This window comes from Tyto alba, unplaced genomic scaffold (genome assembly GCF_018691265.1).
Source record: "Tyto alba isolate M040663 unplaced genomic scaffold, T.alba_DEE_v4.0 Super-Scaffold_40, whole genome shotgun sequence".
In the NCBI taxonomy this organism is placed as follows: domain Eukaryota; kingdom Metazoa; phylum Chordata; class Aves; order Strigiformes; family Tytonidae; genus Tyto; species Tyto alba.
This window is the reverse complement of record NW_024881316.1, coordinates 13,423,644-13,448,171: the sequence shown is the minus strand read 5'-3', so window position 1 is coordinate 13,448,171 and position 24,528 is coordinate 13,423,644. Positions and strand designations below refer to the sequence as shown.

Below are 24,528 nucleotides of genomic sequence, written 5' to 3'. Positions count from 1 at the left end.
GCAAAAGGAGGGTCAATGAATATTAAGAGTGACGGAAAGAAAAGCATCATTAAACTATTCTTCACATAGATGGCTACAAATGAAAACAAACAGAGTAAGAATCAAGTCTCCAAACCAGATGGACTACCACCAGATGAAGACTATTTTCTGATTTTGTGACTTTATAGAGACTGTCAGAAGTTTAGCTCCCTTATATCAAAAATATTCATGCATAAGAAATGTATACAACAGCATATAGCAATTTTCTCTATTTGCAATAATTTGTTTCCTAAGTTATTTGGATTCTTCAGTCTTGTTCACAGCTTCTGAATCTAGCCAGCAGCCCTCTACTAGGCTCCAGGACTACTGTCCTAGCTCTCCCTTACAAGAATGCCACACTTCAAAGGTCATGAAAGTCATCTTCAGTTCTCCTCCATATGTCCCCAGCTAAGAAACACTAGCTTTAATCTACTGCCTCCTGAAAAAATACATTTATCTCCTCGTGTCTTTGGGATGCTTCTCCAAGTAAGAACTACTCTTGCTTCTATCGAGAAGAAAAATTGTCAGTATCACCACATGGCTGCTGGGGGAAGTCAGAGAATGTGAAACAAGAAACAAACTTCAGGATCAATTACAGTAGTGGTCTACAAGTAATTTCCAAAGTGCCAGGGACAAGAATTAATTATTTTGGGTTGGAAATAGGAAAGCTCACCAGAGCAGGCTACTGATTTAAGATACTAGTTTACCAGCTTTTTCTTTCACATTTCAACAGCTAAAGCATGCTTTTGCAGTAGTAGACCAAAGAAGAATACAGTAAAATAAAGGGATAAATTTTGCATGCTCACAGAAAAACACCATAATGAACTGAAGTAAACAAAGCCGTTCAAAAACAAATGGGACAACTTTTCTCCTGCTTTTTTTAAACTCTGAACTGCCTGAACCACTAAGTAAATTCATAATAGCCTGGTCTATCACACTTCTCTTTTATAGATTTTGGTTTTTTACCAACCCTGAATTTGCCTTTGGCATGGTTCCACATTTCTGCATACTTTCTTCAATTTCCATGATGGTTCTTAGATCCATTGCAGGAGGGCTGGCAGGGCTAAATGAAAAATAAAAAGTTACCTTACAAGGCACTCATTTTTACTTACATTCCACAGTTTCAGCCTTCACTGAAATCCTCTAAAATCATATATAAGATTGGTAACCGGATGTATAATTTATGTCTGTTTCCTCAATTATGGCAAACCTCAAATAAAATGTTTCTGACAAAACTTTTATAAATATATACATATTTAAGAGCACACTATAAAAATACTTTCAAGACTCATTATACTATGAAACAAAAAGATGTGAACTATGATTACTTTAAAAAAAATTAGATACCTAAATCCAGGATAGTTATTTAGTAGTCAACTGCTCATGCTAAGTACTGGAGAGGCATTACTCACAGCTCTTTCATGAAGGTTGAATTAGATCTTTCTTTGAAGAGCAGGATTAAAATTATTTCACACAGTAAACAGAACACTTTTTGCAAAGTTAGAGCTTTGTGCAAACACCAGTAACATTCTCAAATTTTTGGAATCGGTTTCTTTTTCATAAGTGATTTAATTTTAAACTTCCACAGAAATGAACATGAATTAAATCCAGACATTTCCAAGCTTTACATAAAACTATAAATGAAAATCTGTGTACTTACAGGTATTTGTAAACTAAGCTGTATTACAACTAGGTTCAAGGACAAGCTTTGAAATAAAGTAAAAGCAGCACTCTCTCTGTTTCTCACTACAAAAACCCAACTGCCTTAAACTAATTAGTGAATTAATTAAGCACTGAAGGGTCACACCAAACCCTGTTGTCACTGGTCCTCCACAGTAGTTCAACCAAATATGCTACAGTATTAATACTTTAAACACTCTACACCACAGCGTTGCCTGATTTTTCTTCACATCATATCAGTAATACCAGAAAAAGTGAAGAAAGAGAGTACAAGAGAAACACATAAAGGCACAGGGACATTACAACAAAGTCCTATGGGTTTTTTTTGTTCCCCTTCCAAGCAATCCTCTCAAAACATGTTCAAAAGAACTTTAAAATAGCAGATGAAGGTGGAGTTTCTTCCAACCAGTCTTAAGACCAAAGAGTTGGTTGCGGGATGCATTACCCTCTCTGCATAGACTAGACTTCCACAAATGCATAGTGAGACACAACACAGATTCCTAACGGACCCTGCTCACCAAACCATATACTTTACAGCTGCAACTTCTAATTTCTACAGCTGCATTACCTGTTTTAACAAAGCCCATCAGTCACAAACCAACACAGCCTAGGAAAACCATGCGAAATTATCACAAAAATCCTTAAATCCTTAAACTCTTCTCTATTCAACCTTTATTGACAACTGTCAGAGACAGGACACGAGGCAAGACAAAACTTCCGACTATCACAGTTCTGCTCCTTTTTCACATCCAGATACTGCTACAGATAAAAATTAATAATAACTTTTTTATTATTATATCAGTTAAACCTGTGGTGTTGATTTTCACAGACCATTTAAATCTACAGGCATGGCTTAAAAAAGTTGAAGTACAATGGTGCTTCTAAAGCCTTCAAGCATGATCTGATTCTACAAAAAACTGCCAAGTATTTTACAAAACATTAACCAAGCAGGCTTTCTAATATCTCTTCTTAGAAGTCCCGAATGCTAGCACTTAAACAACCAAAAAAAAAAAAATACCAAAAAAAAAAAATAATGTATCTAGCAACTGCTTTTCTCAAAGAATAATTTAAAAATGTACCAGTTTTATTAAACTACCAAAATCTTTAATTCACATGTCAAGTAATGTATGATCATTCTGAAGAGCAGATAGGTTTTTAGGTAGGCACCACAACTATAACTCCACCTGAAACTGGTTGCCACCCAGTTGGGAGAGCTTGCAGAGTTGGTTTTGGCACTGGGAATGGACTGTGGAATAGACTGTGTCAGTACTGATGATCCCTTGTATGACTTCATCTCCTTGTTTGGTTGAGTGAATTTCATACCCTGACTGCACGCTTTGTCCTTCATCTAAGAAAAGACAGAAAAATGTTGAATAAATATTCTGATGTTTTTTCAGTTAAAAAAGAGTGATACTATAAACAACCTGAATTACAAGTGAAAAGATTTTAAAGGATACCTCAAAATAGCAATAATGTAGTGAATCTCTGATCAGTCTGCTATTTGTAGCCTTTTTTTTTTTTTTCTTTTCTGCTTCACACTTCACCCAAATCATTTAAGTCCAAATATGTATCTTGAAAGTGGAAAATTCATTCAGAGATGTTCACTTCTAAAGCTTTAACAGTTAACATAGGCACAACTCTTTCAAACTTATTTCTCTTTGTCAGTTGTACCTCAGTCATCTTGGACCACACTTCTGTCCAACTCCAGTAGTCGAAGAACGGCAGGATTTTCCTGGAGTTGACTTCTGGTTTTGCTTTTTTAGCTTCTGAACTTCAGATTTACTTTGCATTTTAAATTACGTAGATGAAGACTTTACATAATTCCTCTTTTAGTTTGAAATTTTTTGATCACTACAGCATATAAAAATTCTTTTTACAGTACCACATGAATAAATTACCCTTATGAGATTTAATAAGAAATACTCATTTTTATTTGGTTTATCAGACAAACATAACTATTTAAAGTTGTCTACTCCATTTTAAGGACAACAGCTTCTCAGAAACACTCCAAATTAGAAACTCTGCTTTTGATGGACTAGATAAACACAAACAAATAAACTGCTAGGAACAAAAAAAATGCAACCTCAGTCCTCTCTGGATGAAATCCTTTTGTGAAGTCAGGGGACTGCAAGTCTCTGGGACTACCCACTCCTGCGTAACTACCTTCAGAGTCGGATGTTGAGTGTTCTGGAAGTGATTCTACAGAGTTAGTTTTATCCAGTTTTACTGAGCCTAAGAAATAAGAAAAGAGAGTGGAACTATTAAATCATGAGTCAGACTAAACAATGATTAAAAAACCCAAAAGTTATTTACTCCATGTGATGAATACAAAATAACCAGAAGTTTACCTAGTTCAGAATACTTGAGTGTAGTAAGTATAAGCAAATTTAAGACTATTTTAAATATTTTTTTCAGAATAAGATTCCCAGCCTTCTTTCTCTGCCTCACAGTTTTAGGAAGTAACATTGACACTTTTCTGTTGAAAATGAAAGCTTCTACCATTTTTTCAATAAACAGTGACTAATTTATTTGTTATTTTCTAGAAAAAAGAAAAAAACCCACACACATTAGCAGAAATATTTCATTTATTAAAACCACATGGGAAAGCGTCCATTAACTTTATTTGATAAAATACATGCTTTTACAGAATCTGAACTTTGGGCATAAGCTTAATATGATGAACATCCTTTCAAACAAAACTTAAGAATTCACTATTCAAATTCAGCTATGGTGTTCATTAGAAAATAAGTGATCTTTACAAGATTTCCTTACTGAAGTACAGAAATTGCATTGCATTGCATATTAAACTTTATGTTCCATTTTTATACCTGAAAGGGACCTCTTCCCCACTGACCTGTAGAGGCTGGACTCTGAATAATATCTGATAAATTATATCCTCCAGAGCTGTCTGATCGTTTTCGTGGCTTCTTTTTTGCCTTAGTTTTTGCTCTTTTAAAAAGGGCTTCCCTATTAAAAAACAACAACAAAACTGAAATCAAACAAGATGGATTAAAGCCAAAGAAACTGAGCTTTAGAACTATCAGGGTCAGTGGCAAGTTTTTCAGTCAGCAGCAGGGGTTATAATTCAAGCAGTAATACCTGGTCCCACCAGCCACCACCAGCTGTTTGCTCCTGCTCTGCTTCTACACTGGCACAACTATTTAGTAAATGATTGGGGGGAGGAGGGGGGGCAGGAAATCCAGGAGGAAAAGAAAAAACTCTCTAATCTAGATCTAGTCTCTGGTCTAGTACACTGCACAAAGACTTCTGCTGAGTCAGTGAAAGATACAGCAGCTGAATAGGCTGGCACTGCCACCTAGGTCAGATAAAAACTGATACATATCGCAGCAACTGACATAATATCCAAGCCTCCAGTTTTTTCTCTCTTGGTTTCCCCTAGATTAGTGAAGTTCAATGAACTCCAGAGTTGGTCTCATTTTTATCCCAAAACAAATATTGCCATCAAGATAATACTACTTCTGCAATAGAGCAGGTATATGGTCATGTTACCAAAATGCCACATGTTCCTATATATGATATTAGGATGTGTGGAATCAAATAAAAGGCATCTTCTGTTTTAACAAAACTACTAGAAATGCAGAATTATATGAATGACAGCTACAGTAATCCTGTTTCAAAAAGCTTCTTGTGCAATAACTATATATGTACTTATTCATTTCTCCATCAGTACTGTACCTTCACAGTGCTTGGGTTTTTTTTTTTTTCATTGTGGAGTGCCCTATTCCCTAAAGGCTATCATCTAGCCTTTAAAAACACTGAAAGGCTTGAAATCTAATATAAAACAGCCTTTCAGTTCCCTTGACCTGCTAGTCCTTATTTGTACTAGTTCATTTAGCATAACTTTTCTTGACACAAGTGGTCAGAACAGTATACAATACCACAGGTGAGGTCTCATCTGCACAGTGACACCATATTTCACTATTTGGAAGCATGTTACTAAGTCATGCTAGCAAGTTAACTCTTCGAAGTTGTGATGTCATAGTCAATTTCTCCAGTTTAAAAACTGTATCAAAAAAAACAGTTGTAATCTGGTTTTGTTCATCAGAGAAAAGTATATTAGATTAGCCTGACAAGACTTTACAGATTCTACTACTCTCACCTCTATGTATTCAGAACAAACGCTCAAAGACAGAATACCAGAAGTCCACAAAATCACTAAGGCCAAACCACATGATCTACAGTTGTTTGGATCACATTTTCTAACACCTCTTAAACACTGGTCACTTGTTCTGTTATTCTACAGCCAGCCAGCCAGCGGCTGATTAAAAACTGACAGATTAAAAACTCATGCTACAAAACTTCGTATTTTGCATGACAATTCTGTTAGTATTAAGAAATGGAGATTATCACAATTTTCCAAACAGATCTATATTACATTAAAGTCTGGGTTTTTTCTCTTTTGATTTCTCCCAATTCAGTGAAGTTCAGTGAACTCCACAGTTGGTCTCATACATACACAGATACTCTCATCACATGCACAACTCCCAAACATTACTGTGAATGTTTGTTTTGCTACCTTTACTCACGTTACTGATAAATTGAAAAAAAAAAAAAGTGCTCTGCTGCAGTTCTGTAACATTTTAAAATACTTAAGGGAACTGAGAACAATCTTTAAAATCTACTTTTCTCCTATTTCTTAATATTTCAATTCTGAACCCAAAGTGAGTCAAGCACCATCCATGGGGGGATAAATACAATCTATAGCTCACCTAGTTAAAAATGTTGATGAAAAACAGATACTTACTGAGAATTTTGTTCTGTACTCATTTCTTCCCTTAAAAAGACAAAGTTCTCTCCATCTTCAGGCTCAAAACAACTTATGTCAGGTCCATCTGGATATGGAGTAATTACTCTCCTCACCATAGCTGGAATCTGTAGTTGTAAAAGCCATTACACTAAGTTTCTCTTAAGCTGTATGCTAGCAAATATATGATCTTCTTGTAAAAGGACCAAAATCAACTATAATTTAAATCACTTTTACAGATCAAGTAATTAATTATTTAACCAGCTTACAAACTTAAGTTACATCTTTAGGCAAATCAGAAGGAGAATTATTTTAAGTGCCAGGCTCAAAATGCATACATTTCAGCTGCCTAGAACTCCTGACAAAAAAAAAAAGGCTTCCATTTTTGCAAACATTCATCTTTTACTACTGTACAGTTAAAGAATGCTGTATTATACTGTGCCTTGGTTTTCCCCTTTGCATTAAAGTTCAACTTTCACATTAATTTTCTTAATGCTTTTAAGATCTATATGATTACCTTGAACTTTACACTGGAGAAATCTAATTTGCTTTCTTCTCCTAAGTAATAGGAGCTCTTTTCCCTAGGTTTTGATTATGTTTTTTCATGTAACAATTGTTAATTATAGATCATTAATAGGTTTAATGTGTATAATTAATTTAAAGGACACCATACTGTTGCAGCAGTGGCTAGTGAATAATGAAATATGAGCTCCATGAGGGTGATAATAGCAGAAGCTAACCTTAGCTTTTGAGTCAGATGTTCCACATTTTGCCTGTCATCTACAGACCCTGCAGGTATGTATTTATTACTCATCTGTTCTCATTTTAAACTTAATCAGCTTACACTTAAGTGTAACTTACCATTTTCCTGTAATAAACAGAAAGATCCTTCACAACTTCATCACTTAAGACATCCAGAGTCCTAAAAAAATAAATGTATCTTACCAGCTTTAAAAAAATAATAATTAAAAAATCACATTAATGACAAATTCAAATTAATATTTTATATTAATCTCACCTACAGGCATTATTACGTATTCATGGTGGTCATGGAGTCAGAAGGAAGAAAACGAACACAAAATATAAACTAGCCAATGCCCTGTAAGGCAGGATTAAACCCACAAACTTTCCAGATAGCCTACCTTTACTTAAGGCCACAGCCAATATAGACCTATATAGTCAAGTTACCATGAACTGGTCATTACTTTACTTATTTCTACATACTTTCTAGTCTTCCTGACACGTTTCTAAAACTCCCAGTCTATGCAAACTCTTCTATAAAACTCAGCCAACAACATCCCTTGACATTTATGCCAAAAAATAACACTACAGCAACAAACTTTACTCAGAACTGTCTTGCCCACGTGAGCAGCTCTCCTTGCACAAAGCTGTCATGAGTAAGTCCTATCTGTCTCAAGTGTCTCAGGTTAAAAGTCTTGCTACCCAGTGAGTATTTTCAGATATTCACTAAAATGCAGATACAGTCTTAATTGCAGTAAGAATATTGCATGTCCTCTCCAGGATTAAATTACGATTAAACAAATTTGAATTCAGAACAATACTTAAAACAATGTTATTAGATTCCTACTTTTCTCTCCAAAATCAAAAGTTAAAATGTTTATACTTTATGAAGATGTGGAGAGGAAAACTGCTAATAGGAATGAATTCCTGTATCTGTGATAGAAGCAGAGCAGTTGTGTGACAGAGCAATGAAGTGCTGGCATTCTAAACTGGTTCAGATCTCTAAGAACTTCTGTAGGTAAAAGGAACCATGACAAAAAGGCTAGGAGTGGACAGAGTGAATCAATAATAGAGATATAGGTTTTTGTTTGCTTGGTTTTTTTTTAGGGGGGGAGGGGGAGCTTTTTAAATTCTTTGCTAGAAAAGTTCAATTAGTGCTGATAAGGCTTGCTCTGAGAAGATGATATGTACTCTGGAAGAAACTTGAAGCCCTGCCCACAAGAATCAAGAGAAGGAAGGCCAGAGCACACCAACTTCTTAGAACCCTAGCTGAATCTTTGTGGAAAGCAAGGGTAATTAATTAATTTGTTCAGCCCTCACTGCAGACAGTTAAAGCAAAGAGACTACCAGAAGGTAGGCCCATCCTCTTTGGAAAATGCACCAGCTGTAATAAACCTACTTAAAAACCAAAACAAAACAAAGTGAATTTCTTTTAACATGATATTTACTATGCAAACAAACAAACAAAACCCTACAGCATTTTTATGCATCTTCAAAACAATTTAAAAAAACAAACAAGATTAGGCCTAATGTCAAAGCCCACTGAATTCAAGCTCTTCATGCCAGATTGTAGCATAGAGTTTTGTACTACAGAATTGATACAGTTCATACAGATGTTTAAGTAGCTTTTCTCTCCCTGTTTGTTAGAAATGAGCCTCCCTTTAAACTAGTAGCATTCAGTTGCATTTTAACATTTAACTACTCCTATTAGTTCTTCCAACCCTTTTGCCTTTTTGGGATGTCTGAATTTAACAGCTAATACATGAATACATTTGCGTTCCTCCTTACCTTGCTTCAAGCAAAGCTGCCATATTGAGTCCTATGAACTGCAAGCAGGACAGTTTTAACTGTTCAGCATTATACATGGCTGAGAACTCCAACAGCTCAGCAGCGTTCTTTAAAGTAACTGCAAAAAAGCAACACAACAAACTAAATTGGATAATGTGCTGGAATATCATGCAGCAGTTTTCAAAACTTATTGCATAGCGTGATCTAGTTACTGAAACATATCATATACTCCTCCATTCCTAGCAAAAATGCTGACACTCAAATGGCCATCAACTACAACAAGCTCCACGTAACTTTATAGCAGCTTGAATGCAATGGCTGCTTCACAGAAATAGAAAGGCCCTGTCTACAAATGTATTAGTTTCACTATATTGAAACTCAGCAGTCCAAAACAAAGGGGGAAAAGAAAGTTAAAAATAGCAAGTTTCATATACAGCATAAACAGTTCTTAAAGCTCCAAATGTTCCTTTGGCAAGGAGAAACAAAAAAAGAGGGGTGAAGGGGGAGGTGGAGAGAAAGAGAAAATTGGAAGTCACTAATAAATGCCAAGCAAAAATTGTACGCTGACTTCTTTTATCGAGCTAAGCAAAAACAATTCGTGTTTTCTAGCTGACAGATCTTCCTAGCCATACTGAAACAGCACTGGGTCAAACAAACAGAGCTAGTAGAACTAAATACAAGTACAGAAATAGAAACACAGAATTCATTTTATCATGTTTTAAAGACAAGAAGTTTGAATTCAGTGAAATAAAGGTTTTATAAAAGTTTGGTTTATTTGTTGCAGTGGTTTTGGGGTAGGTTCTTTTTCTTTTTATGTAAAAGGAATGTAAGATTATGCTAACCTAGAACATCACCCAGACTAAAGAAGCAACTGTTAACAGCTATGCAATGAACAGCAAAGTTAATCAGAGCAAAAAAATATAAGCAAATATTTCTGGGCTGAAATAGGCAAGAACACTAACATCTAAAGAAAGCATTTTTTTATTCTCTAATTCGTTATAATACAAGTGAAGAACTCACGTTTTTCTGCAATGGCTACTTCACAGATTTCTTTGAGTCTGGATATAAGAAGTTGGTCTGCTACCACAAGAACATTACATATGAATTCCACATTTTGAGAATCTGGAAATGAAAGCATCACGTAAACACCGTGGGCAAGCCAGAAGCAACTATAACACATACAGCTTCAAAAAGACTTTACCAGAGCACAAATGTAGTGGGTTTGCAAATTCTGCTGGGATTTTTCACAGGACAGTCATTTTTTCAAGCAAGAGAAGGAGGAAAAAGGAAAACTGCAGTTTGATAAACCAAAGAAAAGGTACAAAAAAGGCCTGAGGTACAGCTATCACCTCAAAATTTAAAGCAAGAGTCACAAAAATTTGGGTTTTCTACATAAAACTTCAACACAAGCATATTAAGTATTGAATTTCTATTTTAAAAATATAAAAATTACAGGAGCTATAGTTGAGTGGAAAATATATTAATGGTACCTTTTATTGCCAGAGCTTCATCTGTATACAGGTAATCTACAATTATCTGTAGTATGTCAGAATGGATTGGCATTTCCAGAGCTGAACAACAGGAAGCCTAAAAGGAAAAAGGAATGAAAAACAACAAAATGAGTAAAAGAACTGACTACTTGGAATAAAATACAAAATTAAGAAAGCAATTATATTTAGCAAATGACTTAGACTGAGGGTCGCATTTTCAAAAGTTAAACTATTATTTAAGCATTTGCACAAAATCTGTTCAAGTTCTGCAATTAAGAATTGATTGTAGCAGAGCAATTAATATCTGTCCAAACTTCTGAATAAATATCCATGAAACAGTTCAGTGTTTCATCAGTTTGAATATCATCACTAACAATCCTCAGTGATTATATTAATTTGCCCATAATTGTCTAAAAGTAGAACTACAGGAATCCCCTATGCAAATACTGAACTGCTTTCCTTTCAAGGTAAAAGATCTAGTGAAAGTACAAGTTCCCATGCAAGAAAAAATATGAAAGTAGCCACTACTGTTAATCCCTCAGAAAACAAAGTCCTCAGCAAACCCTCCATTTGAAGAACCATCTTAAGCATTAATGCAAAGCTTTTGTATGAGCAAACACTTGCCATTAAGTCATGTAATTGTCATCATTTAAGTTTATGCAACATCATTGCTTAACGACTTTGGTTTATTTCGGGTGGTGTTGAAGCAAAGCTTTATGCTGAAAGAATTTTTTTGTTTTAGAACATGCTACTGGCACTGACATATTTCCCATGTGAAGTTTAAAAATCTATTACAGACGTTAAGATTTTTATACATCTAGAACACTTGAGTCACAAAATATTTACTTATGAATTTAGTATGATTTAGATTTACTTATGAAAAAATAGCTTACAAACTACATATAACTGATACAGAAATCAATGATACAAATGGACATTCAACACTTAAAAAATAGTAATACTAAATCAATCATTTGTCTCACAATTTTTCGGATATATTTCCTCAGGGACAACTGAGGAAAAGCATCATAGTAACTTAGAGGACAGGTAAAGTTCTGTTACGCAGCAGGAGAAAACTGCCAGTACCTTGCCAGGTGTTTAGACTTACATATTGCCAAAAACCTATGAAAGTTGAGAAAACTCTTGCACACTGCTTCAGTTTTCAGTCTCTGAAAACTGCTTCTCCATTTATACCTTTCTTTCAATAAGCATTATCAATAGTATTCAAAAACTTAAACAGAGGCATTTAATGAAATTACAATGTCCAGGAACAAGCAGGGCACTGACACATAGCTAGCAAATAGGAACCAAGACAAAAAAGTGCTACACCTTTTGAAGCAGCAGCTGGTGACTAAGTGGAACAGTCCTTAATGTCCCCCATTTCATTAACAGTAAAAGTCAACTAGAGATTCTACACACTCTCTCTCAATTCTGCTGTATCTTTTACTCAGTGCATATGAAAAGCTATTCCATACTGCACACTATTTAAATTGTAAGATCTTTTACAGAAACAGAATGAAAATTAATCCAAAGCAGTATCCCATAAGAACAGCCCAGCAGCTTTTATTAATCCATGAACTAGCTCAAAATAAACCTCTAAAGAAAAAGTAATACTTTAATTTCCTTTGATATATATTATTACATTTATTACTCTCATTTAATACACACCCTCAACAGTACAAATATAGAGTAACCAAAAACATAGGATCTTTTTCTTTCTTGCGAACAGGATCCAAGACTCCAGCCTCTCCTTTTCCTCAGTAATTAGGGTATGTTTTTCTAGGAAAAACTGAAGAGCTGTCACTTATTTGTTCCAACAAAACATACCACCACACATGTTCACTGGCAAGCTTACCTCAATCCATGAGCTGCTTAACATGCTGTGAAAATAATCTGTAAAGAAAGGCATTTCAGTTCAAGATGCAATAAAATTTCAGTTAAAAAAGACAATATGACTTGTATTTTTTATATATATATATAAAAATACACACACATACCAAGTCTCGCACAAAGTACACATTTATGACACGGGAATTCCTTTCCATCTAAAGATTTCAGGTTCACATCGCAGAGGTACGAACTAGAAGATATTTAATAGGATCAGAACCGTGACTATCCAGAAGAGCTACAAGTTGTAAACTCTACAAATAAATGCTTATTTTAGCAAGTTAGGATTCACCCTTTAAAATCAAATACATGTGAACTTTGATAATATCATGTAAAATGAACCTAGAAGTACAGACATGATAGTTTCAAGAGATAATTTTTTTTTGTCCAAATTTGAGCTCTCAAAATTCTATCTGAAGTATCTCCTTCAAAACACGGTTAATTACTGTTTCAAAACTGCTATGATCAAATTAATTATGGCTAATTTTAGTCAATCTTAAATGGTCTGTGCTAAGTTGGTTATTTCTTTTACATTAGTAGCTACTAGAAGCCTTGACAGTGAGTTTTAAGAGTAAACTAATCCAAATTCTGTGAAAAACCTACTTTTATGCAATGTAGCTCTCACTGTGTAAGTTAGACTATTCAAGTCTTTGGGTATAAATAACCCAATCACCCAATGGAACTAAAAAACAAACATCACTTTTATCAAAGCATAAGGAATTTTTCTAATGAAAGATATTCCAGAGATTTTCTTCATTAGAAAAAATATTATACTTTTGCTTATTTCCAATCCATGTAGCCTTAATGTCACAGCAAGCATATTTTCAAAAGTCAAACTGCTTTTAACTGGATTACCCACTACATTTCTCCTGGCATTAGTACTCTGTGACACAGTTAACCCACAGAACGCATTAATGTACAGTAAAAAAAAAAAGCAGAAATATACCATACATAATCCCAGATTACTAACTCACAGATCAGTCTATAAGCATCTACAGAGAACTTCCAAACACAAGTTACTGTGAAAGAGACAAGTGTACACCAGAAGTTAAAACACAGCTAATCAACCTTAGCCTACACTTAACAGAAAAAAAAGATGACATAAGAGGAAGATGGTGGGGGTAGGGGAAGCTTGATCTAAAAAGTTTACCATTTCTTCTGATTTAACTTTGGTTTGTTCCCATTCTTCTTGTTGACAACGTTAATTTTTCCATTTTCTAACCTGACTCCATCCAACCTGCAAATCATTAACATTAGTAAAAAGTAATACAATTATTACACAGTTCAAACCATTAAGAAGTACAGTTTCAAAAAGTAACACTTCAGTGGGCTCATATTGTGAATATGAAAAAGAATCAAAATCATTCATCACAGAAAACTAGAAAGGGCCAGTTGTTACTTGAAAGTCTTCACTGCAGATATAAAATGTAACTGATATTATTTCCACACTTTAGCTATCTCATTTAATCTCTTAGATGAAAGCTGTACTGCTATAGTTAAGGCCAAAGTCCAACACCACAGGGTCAAAAATCTAGGAGTTGCATATACTGCTACCAGTCAGTTATCTGAGCAAAGATAGTGGTTTGGAAGAGATGCCTATTTCAGCACAGACTTCCCTAGCACCCTAATTCATCAAGGAGACTTATGCATGGGATGGTAAAGACACTGGAGTGCTGCTGGTGGATTACAAAGCAATATTCTTTCAAGGGGAAAGTGCTTTAACATGGAAATTTTACTTGGGAACTCAGTTCTAGAAGCAGCTTCACATCTTTGCTGATTAATTGTAGTGTTTGCAAAAATACAGTGAAGAAAACAGCTCTGAAGAAGTTAATTTCCTCCTCTGAAAGGAAAAGACAAATGCAAGGAAAAAAACAAACTGAGAAATAAAGTTCTACAGAGACGTTTGGTCTCAATTGCATTAGTTTCACCATGTAATATTAAAAATGCATAAGTTAAACAATAATTTAACTTTGCTTTGTGTTGTTTTACGCTAAATATGTTCACTGTCTATGGAAAACTAGTAGACTATGGACCACAGCATAGAAATTCGCCAACCCAAAATTCAATTAGATCAGCTGTCTGTAACAAAGCAAGCAATGATGTTTTATAACAGTCATTCTGGAAAGTCAGATGATTTGCATCAGATGTCAAGTCTCAGAGAGTACAGGACAGATGTTTTAAATACAAAGGTCTGACATTCTAGGACCCAATAAGGGCCAACAGCACATTTCCATCATATAGAAGCCTACTGGAAAATGATGCTTTAAGTACATAATTATGCTATGAATGTCTGCTTCTGAGATTATTTGAAAAGGTGATACATGCCTTCTCTTAGCAAAAAGCATCAGAACAAACTGATGTTGCCTTAAAGAGACGACATGGTGTGTGCCGTAAGCTTTTATACTTACAAACAGTAAAGTTTGCCTTTTCTTGCTTTTCAACCCCAACTAGTCTTCTAATTCAATAAGAACTAAAGTTAGATCAGCTTATATAATGCATTTCCTTTCACTTACCTTCCACTTAAATTGCTGAGTCCAAACTTCTTTGCAGCACTCTGCAACATTTTTATGAGGTTAGCTTCTTCACCAACAGCTTTGCCTTTTTTAGGTTTGCTCTTCTGTTTTTCATTTATAACTTGCACTTGATTATTTCTATAAATCTCAAATGCAGACTTTCCATTAACATTTTCATCAAAACTCATCTTGCTCAGGTTAGAAATTAAAGTATCTTGATATTCTTCTGATTTTCCTTTAGGCAGTATTTTTGGTTTATAACCATGAGTCAAAAGATCACAAGTATCGGTGTATATGAACTGCAGAAGGTATGCAAACAGATCTGGATGAACTTTCTCTATTACATAAAGATCACATCCAACAGCATCTTCATCTTTACGATAGATGTCTGGAGTGTCTAGCTGGTTGTCATTGGAAACAAACAGCTTCTTGAAGAAGTCAGAGCGTACAGCCAAGATGTATTTGTGCACGGGGTAAGTTCTTGTGCCAATCTGAAAAGTCACATCATGGATGCTGTCCATTTCATCTGTTTCATCTAACAGTTTGCCAAAATCCTCTCCAAAACTTGATAATGACACACTTGGAATTTCATAGAGACTAGAACAAAATGAAATTCATCAAAAACACACTATTTACAAGCTCCATAAAATTTTACACAGTATGTTTAATGAAGAGGGTGCGGCCGTTTCTATTAGGTTTGTTTGGGTTTTTTCTGACATTGCTGGACTACTCAACATTTTATGTCCTGTTCTTTATAGAAAGAACTAATAATACAGTATTTAGGCAATTAAACCACATATGTAAGATCCATCTGGCTTCAGAACATCAAAGATATTATTTTGTCTTTACAATGTAGCCAGTCAATATGTCTTATCTGAACTATTTTATCTTCATCTCATTTTTCCAACAAGAAAACACAGAAATGTTTGCTGTATTTCATATTACAATCCAAGGCAATAAGAAAAAAAAAGTTAATATTTTCTTAAACAGATATATTGGAAACTATTATGAGACCATAAGGAACATGGTTCAGTGTTCTACTTATTTAACATTTTTTTCCAAACAAATAAAGTGGCACATTTCACTTTTATTTAAAAGCTGATTATTGGGGATTACTAAAGAGGTGAATTTCTACAGTATTTAGAGCTCAGAATGTGCTAAGAAATACATCGCAAATGCTTGCTTTGAACTTCAGATAAAACATCAACACTATCTACTCTAATTATGCAAATATATAAGATGAGGTCCTTGGGTAACTTTAACAGTTGTTTACTAATAAGTGCTATTCTCTGTCAGTATGGATAACAACATTTATTGTGACTTCTGTATGAGCCAAAAAATGGTCTTGAAAAGCAGAATGATTTCATTGCAATCACACACAAAAAAAATAGAAAATTTACAGCTGTTCATATTTTAAATATACCTTGTTTTAGGATCTGACTGTAAAACAGCAAAATTGCAACCATTAGGATCAGTGGCAATACTAACAGCTCGGTGGACAAAAGTAAGCTTCTGAAGTCGAATTCTTTCATATACACTGTTTGTATCATGTTCACAAGAGACATCACATGAAGAATTCTGAAGGCTTGATACAAGTTCTGCTAAAACAAAAGAAAAGATTGAAAAAAACCTATGGAAAGGACTACCTAATTAAAACTGTTATAACAAAAAGGCAAGATGTATGATTTCTGTAAGTCCACTGATGGAGTGACTGAATAAGGCTAAATTATGATAAGGATTTCAACTTGCTTAACTGAAACACAGGAGGATGTTTTAGGTATAAAACTTTACATTACACATAGGGGAGTTTTTATCCAGAACTTCTTGTGGAAGTATTTTGCCACTTCTTCATGTAAGGGAAAACACCTGATCTAACATTTAATGCAACTTCTTGTGGAATGAAACAAGCTGTGCATCAGTGTACAGGACACTTTTCTTGTCATATCAATTGCAGCAGATATAATATGAAGTCTGAAGTATTATATCTGTTTAAATTATACACAAACTAAAAGAATAGTATTGAAAAAACATGGTACTCTCTGAAGACTGGATTATTTTTCAAGAACTGGATAACTGAAAACATATATCATCCACCACATTCATTAAAACCTTTCAAAAAACCAGCAGCTCTCATTTATTACAAATCAGCGATGACCACCAACTAGACATTCAACTAGTCAACAGGTCTGCATCCTGAAGTTTCCCTGAAGACACTAAAACTACAAAAAGAACAGAAGTAAGCATAAAAGAAGAGAGTGCCTACAGATACATACCACCACCAGGACAAACAAAGCAAAAAGGAGATGTGTTTGGTGGCTCTCTAATGAGGAAACTATGTGATGTGTAGAATAAAAGAAAGTAGCAACGGAGTAAAACTAGTATACAACGCTGGATTGAGCAACAGAGGAAAGGTTTTTACTGTGAAAGAATGCAAAAATGGACTGATAAAACTAAAGATGGAATCTCGGTATCAAAGGCAGTAGAATTGCAACGTAAAGCTATAAGGCTCAAATACATCCCACGTTGGAAGTAAATCCGTTTCAATCCTACATGACCAGAGCTGACATTTTCAATTAAAATCTTGTCCTGTAGTAGACGGCTATTTTCCCTGCAGAAAAACAATCCATCAGGACCCACTGTCAGCAATATGAGCCAAGATAATAAGGCAGAAATTGGCATGGACCCTGTATTATGCCCAGATAAGAGTCTGGGAAACATGATGAGGTTACACAGACTCAGCAGTGCAGGCAAGCACATGCTCTTTCTCTTGTTCAATGCCAGTCTCTTAGGACTGGTCATCTAACATTTGACAAGATGGTTACACTGGACCCATGTGCTACTTTACTTTTCAGAAGTACTTTTCTTCCTGGAAATCTTCACCTGGAGGTTAACTGAAGGCTGCAAAGTAAGTAAAACTTAGTACTGAGGAAGGAGAACAGTAGTGGTCAATACTACCAACTGTCAGCCACAGAGGAAAGAACAAACTTATTACTACATACTATTAGAGACTATAAAGATTCGATTAAACTGTTATATTGATTTGAAGTACTTAAAAAACATTAAGATATCACAACTAACCTTTCTTTTCTGAGACTTTTTTCCCTTCTTCCAGCCACTTCCCTGTAAAGGCTTCACCATCCTGTGTGACAAACATTATTTCATTCCCATTTAAAGCAACATCTGACATGAAGACTTGTCGGCCATACACCCAACGACACTGCTTCATGGAGTTGTTAGAGGACTTCCAGCAAAACACCTATAATGTAATTTTTTCAGAGAAAGGGGAAATCTTTTTATCATATAAAAGTAGTTACATTTTATACACTACTTTTTTTTAAACACAAGAACATGCTATCTCAAAGTTGCATATAAAAGGAGAAAGACATTCTTCAAAATTATAACCTAAAGTGTTATTGTTATGAGCATCTATTATGAAGAAACCAAAAGTAAAACTGGGAAAATCTATTACAATATCAAGATCCATTTGCCCATGAAGGGTATTTGAAAAGCTTCTCTGAATATTCAAACATCTTCACAGCAGTCATGTATGAGACTGTTTTTACTGACATTTCAACAATGACAGTGAAAGGTGTCATCAAGACAAGCAACAAGTTTAACCTACTTCTTAATTTACAAATTTGTCCAACTGGTTTGGTTATAAATCAGGTAAAAGCTAGCACACCAAAAATTTAAACCATTTCCTGTTAACTGTTTGACAAAAATCAAGTTTCTCTGTATCAGTAACAAACTCCAAAACATTCAGCAGAAATGTGAAGAACTGCATGCACAGCAGGACCCCAACAAAGTGTACTGTAGGTGTCTGAAAGAAGCAAGTATGAAGCAACAATCCCATGCAAGGTAGAGCCCAGATGTGGCATTAGTGTTAAAGTTGGGCCTTCATCTTCTCCCACTGAAGGGCTGGCACAGGTCCATTAAAACCTACATAAGAAGGGGACAAAAGAATTTGAATAACCTATTTCCTTTCCCCTCTCTTGAACCCTACAGAATCACAGAATGGTTGAGGCTCGAAGGGACCTCTGGAGGTTCCCTACTCCAGTGCCCTGCTCAAGCAGGGCCACCCACAGCCAGTTGCTCAGGACCATGTTCAGACAGCTTTTGGATAACTCCAAGGATGGAGACTCCACAACCTCCATGGGCAACCTGTGCCGGTGCTCAACCACCCTGACAGTGGAAAAGGGCTTCCTGATATTCATACAGGGCCTCCTTTGTTACAGTTTGTGCCCATTGCCTCTGGTTCTGTCACTGGGCACCACTGAAAAGAGCCTGGCTCCATCTTCCTTACATCTTGCCTTCAAGTATGTATATACATTGATAAGATCCCCCTTGAGCCTTCCCTTTTCCAGGCTAAACAGTACTCTCTTAAAGAAAGTACAATCAAGCCAGATGAGGAAGCATTGATTCAGGAAACAGAAGTATTAAGATCCCAACCCTTTCCTTTCTCAATAACTTATAATGCCTAAAAGCACTAAAGATCCCAGCATTTGACAGTATTCAGCATGGAAAGATATGAAATGTAAGCTGACATAGTTCCGCTGGTACAGTTAGACAAAGCCGTTTCTTACTGCTAAAGCAGTGTCCCAAAGATGGTGAAGGGGTACTACCAATGCTACAGATGCTAGAGGGTAAATCTCACATGGACAAATACTGAACTGGAAGTTTATAAACTCTGAGACTACTAATGACCTAATAAACAGATATGATCATTCTAAAACATAATTCAGTCAAATGCAAGGAGAGAAAAGGAAATACCCACACTGCTCCCTATTTTGATATACAAGCTTAGTTTTTAACATTCTTTAAGGCAGCATTTCAGTAGCAAAACCTTTTTGTAAATACCACTAGATGGCAGTGAAGGTTTAGATCTCACAGGGAGCAAGCAGATGGAGAAAAAGCCGGGGTTTTGAAGGGTTCTATAAAATAGAAGGAGGGAAGAAAACAATGTATCTACCACAGTATGCCAGTTCTGAGAAAACACTGTGTCTACACTTAACTATAAATACTAAACGATTCACCAGGTTTAGCTGCAACTTTTCAACAATAGAAGGGACATCGCATCTACAGAACAGCTGCTTTTGAGCAAAGGCTCTAAAACGTCAAGTCCAGAGATTACTTCTGAGACTATTTCTGGAGGGTGTAAAGGTGACTCTGTAGATGGGGTGTGAGGAGAGACAGAAAACCAACCAAAATAAACCATGTATGCTATATAACCACTTATGCATGTAAAAACAAAGGAGTTTACAACTTCACTGAAACGCAATTAGATGTCCAGATTTAAAAATAAACTAGTGTATATTACTTTGGTAGTCTTCCCACAGTCCTTTTAAAAAAATAAATAACTAGCAGCTCTACAGAAATGAATTGTATATTTTCTATGCATGACTTTGTCCTGTCATGTTTAAAATCTGATTAATCAGTATGCAGTTTGCTATACAGTTATGATTTATAGGGATACAACTTACTCTTCCAGCTTCATCCAGTGCTAGAATACAAATCTTCTGACCCCCATTTTCTTTAAGATGCTGGGTATCTACCTTATATTCCAAATAACCCCCATTAACAAGAACTTTTTTAAGGTTCAGCTGTCTGAAAGAACAAAAGAGGTTTCCATTTAGAGAAGCAGTAAAAAAATATAGTTGTGGTAGTGACACTGAAAAATTACTTAAGTTTAGTTTCTCCTCACTGATATTCCTAACATAACTGCTAATAAAATACTCCTAGTAGACTGTAATTTTTGCTTTGCTTTTAATTAAGTCACTTCATATCCACAAGATCTTAACAAAATTCTGTAAGTAAAAATCAGTATATGACTTAGTTTTGATCATTACAAAATTTATAGTTGTATAAATTTCATTTAGCTGTTTCTATCTGAAGACCTATCCCAATAGGCCACTTCTCAAGTTTTTGGTGGATTTTTTTCTCTGCCTGATCAAAATCATGCATGTTATCTCTTTTCAGTTTCTTAGTATAAAAGCACAGTACATTGTATTAAGTTTCTGCAAGTGCCAGCACCTTAACCTACAATCATGTTGAAAATGAAGTATAAAATAATAATTAAGCTACAACGTGTCAGTAAATATTGTCAGAATTTGAAGTGAAGCTGAAACGCTAACTGGGAGTTAGCTGGGCAAAAATGCTAATTACATCTTCTAATCTGTTACACCAAACTAAGTAAGAGAGAATGGGATCAAATCAATTCCTAAATTTATGGATCATGGGCCCAGTTTCTTCAACAGGTTTCACAACCAGGTTTTAGCATTTGGACCAGATGATGTCACAAGGTCCTCACTGCAACCTCAGAAATAATATAAATAATATAATATAATATAATATAATATGATATAATATAATATGATATAATATAATATAATATAATATAATATAATATGATATGATATAATATAATATGATATGATATAATATAATATAATATAATATAATATAATATAATATAATATAATATAATATAATATAATATAATATAATATAATATAATATAATATAATATAATATAATATAATATATCCACACATTAATTATGAAAATCAGACCCCAAATTACTGATTCAAAATTGTAACAACATAATAAATTGAATAGCATCTTCCAATTCAAGTAGATCTTCAACGCCTCTACCAAAATGCATTTATACAAATTCAGGCTAAAAGAGGAACAAAAATTACCAATGTCAGTATTTTTAAACCTATGGCACAAAATACCTCCTCTTAGTATGCTTTGTTTAAGTGTCTTTGGTAGAAAGAGAGTGGCACCTTAACCTCATCTAATAACAAAAACAAATAAACAAAAAACCAAACAAGATAGCCTCAGTTCATATGAAAGCTCTGAGTTTTCCTCATTTGCAGATGAGCACTGTATTATCTCTATGCACAAAACCCTTAAAAATAGCTTGCATAAGACTACAGTGAAATTCTCTCCTATTGTTCTTCATCAAAAATTAGAAAAGTAACACATACTTCGAAGCCATCTTTTTGCACTGGTAGTCTGCAAGTAAATAAATATCTCCTCTTTCAGTTACACATACTGTAGCGCCATCACTTGCAGAGACCAAGGACACAGAGATATCTTTATGGTGTAGAGCAGAAACTTGCCGAGGTGCAGTTACACATTTTTCTCCATTAGGATCCAGCAGATAACCTAGAAAATAAAGCACATCCCAAAAACATCATTTGCTATTCCACACACTGTGCATTTAAAGGACACTTTGATACACTACTTTGAAGAACCTTAAATTCTAAAATATTCTTTAGGTAGTTATATAATTCATCTTCAAAATAATTAGATATGAGACACACCACACATAGCTATTAGTTAGACACAAACACCAGAAAACATTCAAGGCTTGATACACAAAAAATGAAGTAAGGCATATTCTACAGGGAAAGCTATTTAATGTGGCTAGACTCTGCAGTGGTACTGCCTTTGATTCCGAAGAAAGAACATTTATTTGATCATATTACAGTTCAAGACACTAGAAATACTATCACACTGTCATAAACTATATATTATTTCAGCCACTGAAAGATACAACAATTTTTATGACAAGGTTTGGTAAGTGCATTTAAGCATGAAGGCAGGCAGTTGCATGAAACGACAAGGTTGGAGCTGTAATGTAAGGTCTCTGTAAACATATTAATAAAAAAAAGGCAAATCAGGCCACTGCTGTTCTTTTGCATGAAGAAACCTAACACAAAGAATCTCATACATAACACAGCTCTGCTCTGTGTGCGCTTATGTCTGCACCACAGAGTGGATCAGGGTACAAATATCCAGGAACAAGCAGCAGAGCTACCTCTGAAGCTGGAAGTAACCCTGTCATCTGATAGTGTAGTGCTATGCCCAAACATCTTAAAGAGTCAAGGTTTATTACCACAGGTCTACCATAGTGCCCAGCTGACACAACTATACTGCTTACAGTCCAATCACTGCCCCTCTATGGTACTGCACTGGGCCATGTGCACAGCAGAATGATCTCAACAACATAAGGAATCACAAAAAAAACCTTATATGGTCGGTGCATATAAAACAAAAAAACACAGAAACCAACCCAAAAATATTAATTAGTAAGATACTTCTCTGACAAAGACAAGTTTTTTCACATACCTTTTCAATCTTAAATAGGAACACAAAAAAGTGTCTGAACCTGATGCCAGAACTGATGCAGATTAACTGTAAATACCAGAGCTACCTAACAGTTTTGTTTGCACACAGATACAGAACTGCAGAAATGCAAATCCAAACCAATATTGCAATACCTGTTTATTAAAAAAGACAAAAACAATTAAAATATCCCACTCATACAACAAATCAAGAAGTTCATTAGTTCATAATATAATTTTATTGGGTCCTTTCTTGTCTTCAGAATAATACTGAAGATTCTGATGATGGCATTGTTGAAAAAAATCTAGATATGGGCAAGCATTTCAGTTTAAAAAGTTAATATGGAAAAAATTATCAGTAGCATGTTTACAGCAAGTGGTGAAAGTAGGACATAGTCAGAAGAACTGAATACTAGTTTATAACTTCTTAATGGCCATACCAGCCAGACTGCTAGGAGACAAACATGCCTTGGGGTAATTTGCAACACAAACAGCAACATTGTTTCCTGAAAGTTTTCAAGTAGCAGGACCACACAGGATACACGGAAGGCAAAATAATTATAATGAATACAAATAACAGAGCTAAGTCTGACTAGCTCCCAGTATCTCAAAATGTGAAAGTGACTGGCAATAATAAAAATATTCTTCAAAAGATGTGTGAAGGGATGATGTCATCAGACTAGTTTTTTTTAAAAAAAAAAAAAAATGAGAGAGAGGAGAAAGCTTTAAGCAGGCTTCTGTTCAAAGAAGCAGATGACAGCTTCAGTAGCAGTAACACATCCTTTAATGGCTGGGTTTTACTTTCAGAACACTTCTACCTTACCTAGTTGGCCACCATTCAGCCCCATGGTATACACTGCTTCCTTAGTCCATAGCACTGTGTGGAATCTGCCTGCAGCCACTCCAATCACCATTCTACCCTTCAGGTTTTTTGCCTGAACCTAAACAGAAATCCAAAGTACATCTTAATATTAAGCAGCAACAAGTGAATTTCACATGTACAAACCTGGCAACATTTAACTTCTAAAGTCATTAAGAATGAAACATTGGTATCAATCCACATACAGTCTAATAAGTCAGGATCATTTCAGAAGTTTGTCAAGTGGGACACTACTGCACTAGTGACAAAAAGTAGTAAACTTTTTGCCTTATCTAATCAGAACTAGAACCAAATCTCCTTAGGCTGTCCTTCATATTTAAGATGTTGAACAAACTGCACAGGACGTATAAAGCAGCCAAAGAAGACTCAGATGCTGCAAAGGCATCAGCTAAAACTTTTCAGCTTGTAAGTTCTAGTGCCCTAAACACACTGCAGAACACTATACTACTAATTCCACATTTCAAATTTGATTTTCCAGATCAAGATGATCAAGATCAAAGCAAATACTGTGGATACACAGCTAACATTACACTATTGAAGAGCATCCCATTGTACCTCAAAACATTATCCTATTGCACTTTGACCAGTTATTCTTTCCTACTTTGATAACATTGGTAGTGCAACACTGTTCTAT

At 35.0% G+C, this 24,528-nt stretch overlaps 1 protein-coding gene across 3 annotated transcripts in view; it reads right to left on the bottom strand.

The window, feature by feature from the left end:
* IBTK (inhibitor of Bruton tyrosine kinase) overlaps nt 1-24,528 on the bottom strand; it is a 60,993-nt gene that overhangs the window by 19,100 nt on the left and 17,365 nt on the right. For 2 of the 3 annotated variants that reach the window (XM_033002796.2, XM_033002794.2), the window contains exons 7-24: nt 23,838-23,955; nt 21,872-22,052; nt 20,363-20,486; nt 17,961-18,138; nt 16,306-16,483; nt 14,883-15,479; nt 13,520-13,606; nt 12,480-12,562; nt 12,338-12,375; nt 10,483-10,579; nt 10,013-10,114; nt 8,993-9,110; nt 7,325-7,385; nt 6,464-6,591; nt 4,553-4,665; nt 3,782-3,930; nt 2,883-3,046; nt 989-1,081 (exon numbers count right to left, since the gene is read on the bottom strand). In XM_033002796.2, coding sequence (XP_032858687.2) covers nt 989-1,081; nt 2,883-3,046; nt 3,782-3,930; nt 4,553-4,665; nt 6,464-6,591; nt 7,325-7,385; nt 8,993-9,110; nt 10,013-10,114; nt 10,483-10,579; nt 12,338-12,375; nt 12,480-12,562; nt 13,520-13,606; nt 14,883-15,479; nt 16,306-16,483; nt 17,961-18,138; nt 20,363-20,486; nt 21,872-22,052; nt 23,838-23,955 — 2,609 coding nt within the window. The remainder of the gene's footprint in view (nt 1-988; nt 1,082-2,882; nt 3,047-3,781; nt 3,931-4,552; nt 4,666-6,463; nt 6,592-7,324; nt 7,386-8,992; nt 9,111-10,012; nt 10,115-10,482; nt 10,580-12,337; nt 12,376-12,479; nt 12,563-13,519; nt 13,607-14,882; nt 15,480-16,305; nt 16,484-17,960; nt 18,139-20,362; nt 20,487-21,871; nt 22,053-23,837; nt 23,956-24,528) is intronic. The other variant, XM_033002795.2, reaches the window with a different exon arrangement.